We start from the raw sequence: 1,971 nt of genomic DNA, 5'->3' as shown, positions 1-1,971 counted from the left end.
TCCCCTTCTCAAGTAGTGAAACACACATAAACGCACACACATTCACACACACACACACACACACACACACACACACACACACACACACACACACACACACACATTCACACACACATTCACACACACTTTCACCCAGTGACCACAGAGATGTTTAAAAGCTGTGAAGTAATACAGTCCCAGTACGAATCACACATTGTCTCTTTTTTTTTTTTGTCTCATGAGGAAGTAGTTCGGAGGAAAATCAGGAGTCTCCTCATCCTCCCACATATCTTGTTTCATTGGCTGAGAGGCGTGATGTCACAGAGCGGACTACCCTATAAAAAGCCACTCTCCCACACAAACAGCAGACCAGCTCAGAGCTTACTCACTTGTAACAAGACAGGGAAGCTGAGTACTACACTACATACCTTACAAGCTACTGTCAAAATCTTTGGAAATATCCACCAGCAAGCAGGATAATATCTCATCATGTGCAGAGGACTCGACTCGCTGCCTATCACCTGCCTGGAGAGGTGAGCTGACATTTATGCTGTGCACTTTTAGAAGAAGTAGAAGTAGATTGTATTTCTCTCCGTTTTTATGTGTAACTTGATTGTTTTTGTGACATTTTCTTTCTTTATTGTCTCAGGGCAAAGGAGCTGAAAGCTTTGTTTGGAAGTTTACTGCAGAAGTCAGATCACACCATCACTGGGCAGTTAAAGAAAAGTGAGAAGCTGAGGTAAGTCAAACAAATGTTTCTTTTTTAGCATACAGTATGTGAGTTCACAACACATAAAGTTGATTTTTAGAATTGTTATTAATTATATTTTTCTATTGTAGGTTGAATGTTGATGAGCCTCTGAAATGGAAGGAGTCATTCGAGAAACTTCTGTCCAGCCAAAGTAAGTAGTATCCAGATCACACTTGATGCAAATGTTTCGATCTTTCCAGATGCTGATGACTACCAGATGTTAACTGCCACTCTCTCCTCTTTTCTGTTCCCAGATGGACTGTGCTTATTCAGAGCCTTCCTCGTCTCAGAGTTTAGTGAGGAGAACATCGCTTTCTACTTGGCATGTGAGGACTTCAAGGCGACTAAATCTTCAAAACTGACCACCAAGGCTAAGAAAATCTTCGATGAGTTCATTGGCTCAGATGCACCACGAGAGGTGATTGTCACATAACCAAAAGTGGACACATTAGTTATGTGTTGATGAATGAATATGAGGTTCTATAAAAAGATTGATATTCATCTGTTTACCTCTTCTGTTCCCCTACAGGTAAATCTTGACCATCTGACTAAAGCGATCACCAAGGAGAATATGGAGCAGCCCAGCCAGTCCTGTTTCAAACTGGCCCAGGCCAAAATCTACAACCTGATGGAGAAGGACTGCTACCCTCGTTTCCTGAAGTCCTCCACATACTTGGAGCTTAGCAGAAAGTCCAAGACAGGCTAAATGACTTCATTACACAATGAGATGTAATCACTCCTCAAAGGGACATGAATAAGCTTACTGACGCACAGCAGAGAATGGAAAGGCTACAGACGGAACACATACCTCAAGTGAAGGAGTTTCGTGAAGGGCTGTGGAGTTATTTTGAAGACCGGAGGTACCACAGATCGGGGTCCGAGCTGGAAGATGAAGGACATGTGAAGCTGTGAGAAGACACTGACATAGACTGAGTTCCAGTCTGACTCTGAAAGAGACACCTGTACTGTACATACAAGAGCTGCTTGAACAGCAGCCGCATGTGGCATAAATTATAAAAGAAACGAGTGGCTTTCACACAACAAAACTACCACTGGGAGGGCTCATCTCCCCAGCATTAATATTTATTTATTTTCTATTTATTTAGAGTACATTTTTATTTTGTCAATGTCTGCTGTTAACCAGATGATAAGGAATTTGTATTTTGTATGTTTTTTATCTGAAGGATTGTATGTAAAATGTGAAAGCAATGAATAAAGGATAACCAATTTACGGAGACAAA

General features: G+C 41.3%; 1 protein-coding gene across 1 annotated transcript; it reads left to right on the top strand.

Annotated features, from left to right (window-relative positions):
- Positions 1-328: 328 nt before the first annotated feature.
- On the top strand, positions 329-1,713 carry rgs5b (regulator of G protein signaling 5b). The gene is made up of 5 exons (XM_053329681.1): positions 329-512; positions 629-718; positions 820-881; positions 985-1,148; positions 1,260-1,713. Exons 1-5 carry the CDS (start codon positions 469-471, stop codon positions 1,434-1,436), a joined length of 537 nt encoding a protein of 178 aa, XP_053185656.1. The 5' UTR covers positions 329-468; the 3' UTR covers positions 1,437-1,713.
- Positions 1,714-1,971: the final 258 nt, after the last annotated feature.

This window comes from Scomber japonicus, chromosome 12, assembly GCF_027409825.1.
Source record: "Scomber japonicus isolate fScoJap1 chromosome 12, fScoJap1.pri, whole genome shotgun sequence".
Lineage (NCBI taxonomy): Eukaryota > Metazoa > Chordata > Actinopteri > Scombriformes > Scombridae > Scomber > Scomber japonicus.
The sequence above is the reverse complement of the archived record's forward strand: the minus strand, read 5'-3'. Positions and strand labels throughout refer to the sequence as shown.

Bases quoted from the DNA above. Each gene is read 5' to 3' on its own strand.
- rgs5b (XM_053329681.1), top strand. From the start codon at position 469: ATGTGCAGAGGACTCGACTCGCTGCCTATCACCTGCCTGGAGAG. The intron at 719-819 runs GTAAGTCAAACA...TTTCTATTGTAG, and splicing joins AAGAAAAGTGAGAAGCTGAG to GTTGAATGTTGATGAGCCTC. The intron at 882-984 runs GTAAGTAGTATC...TTCTGTTCCCAG, and splicing joins GAAACTTCTGTCCAGCCAAA to ATGGACTGTGCTTATTCAGA.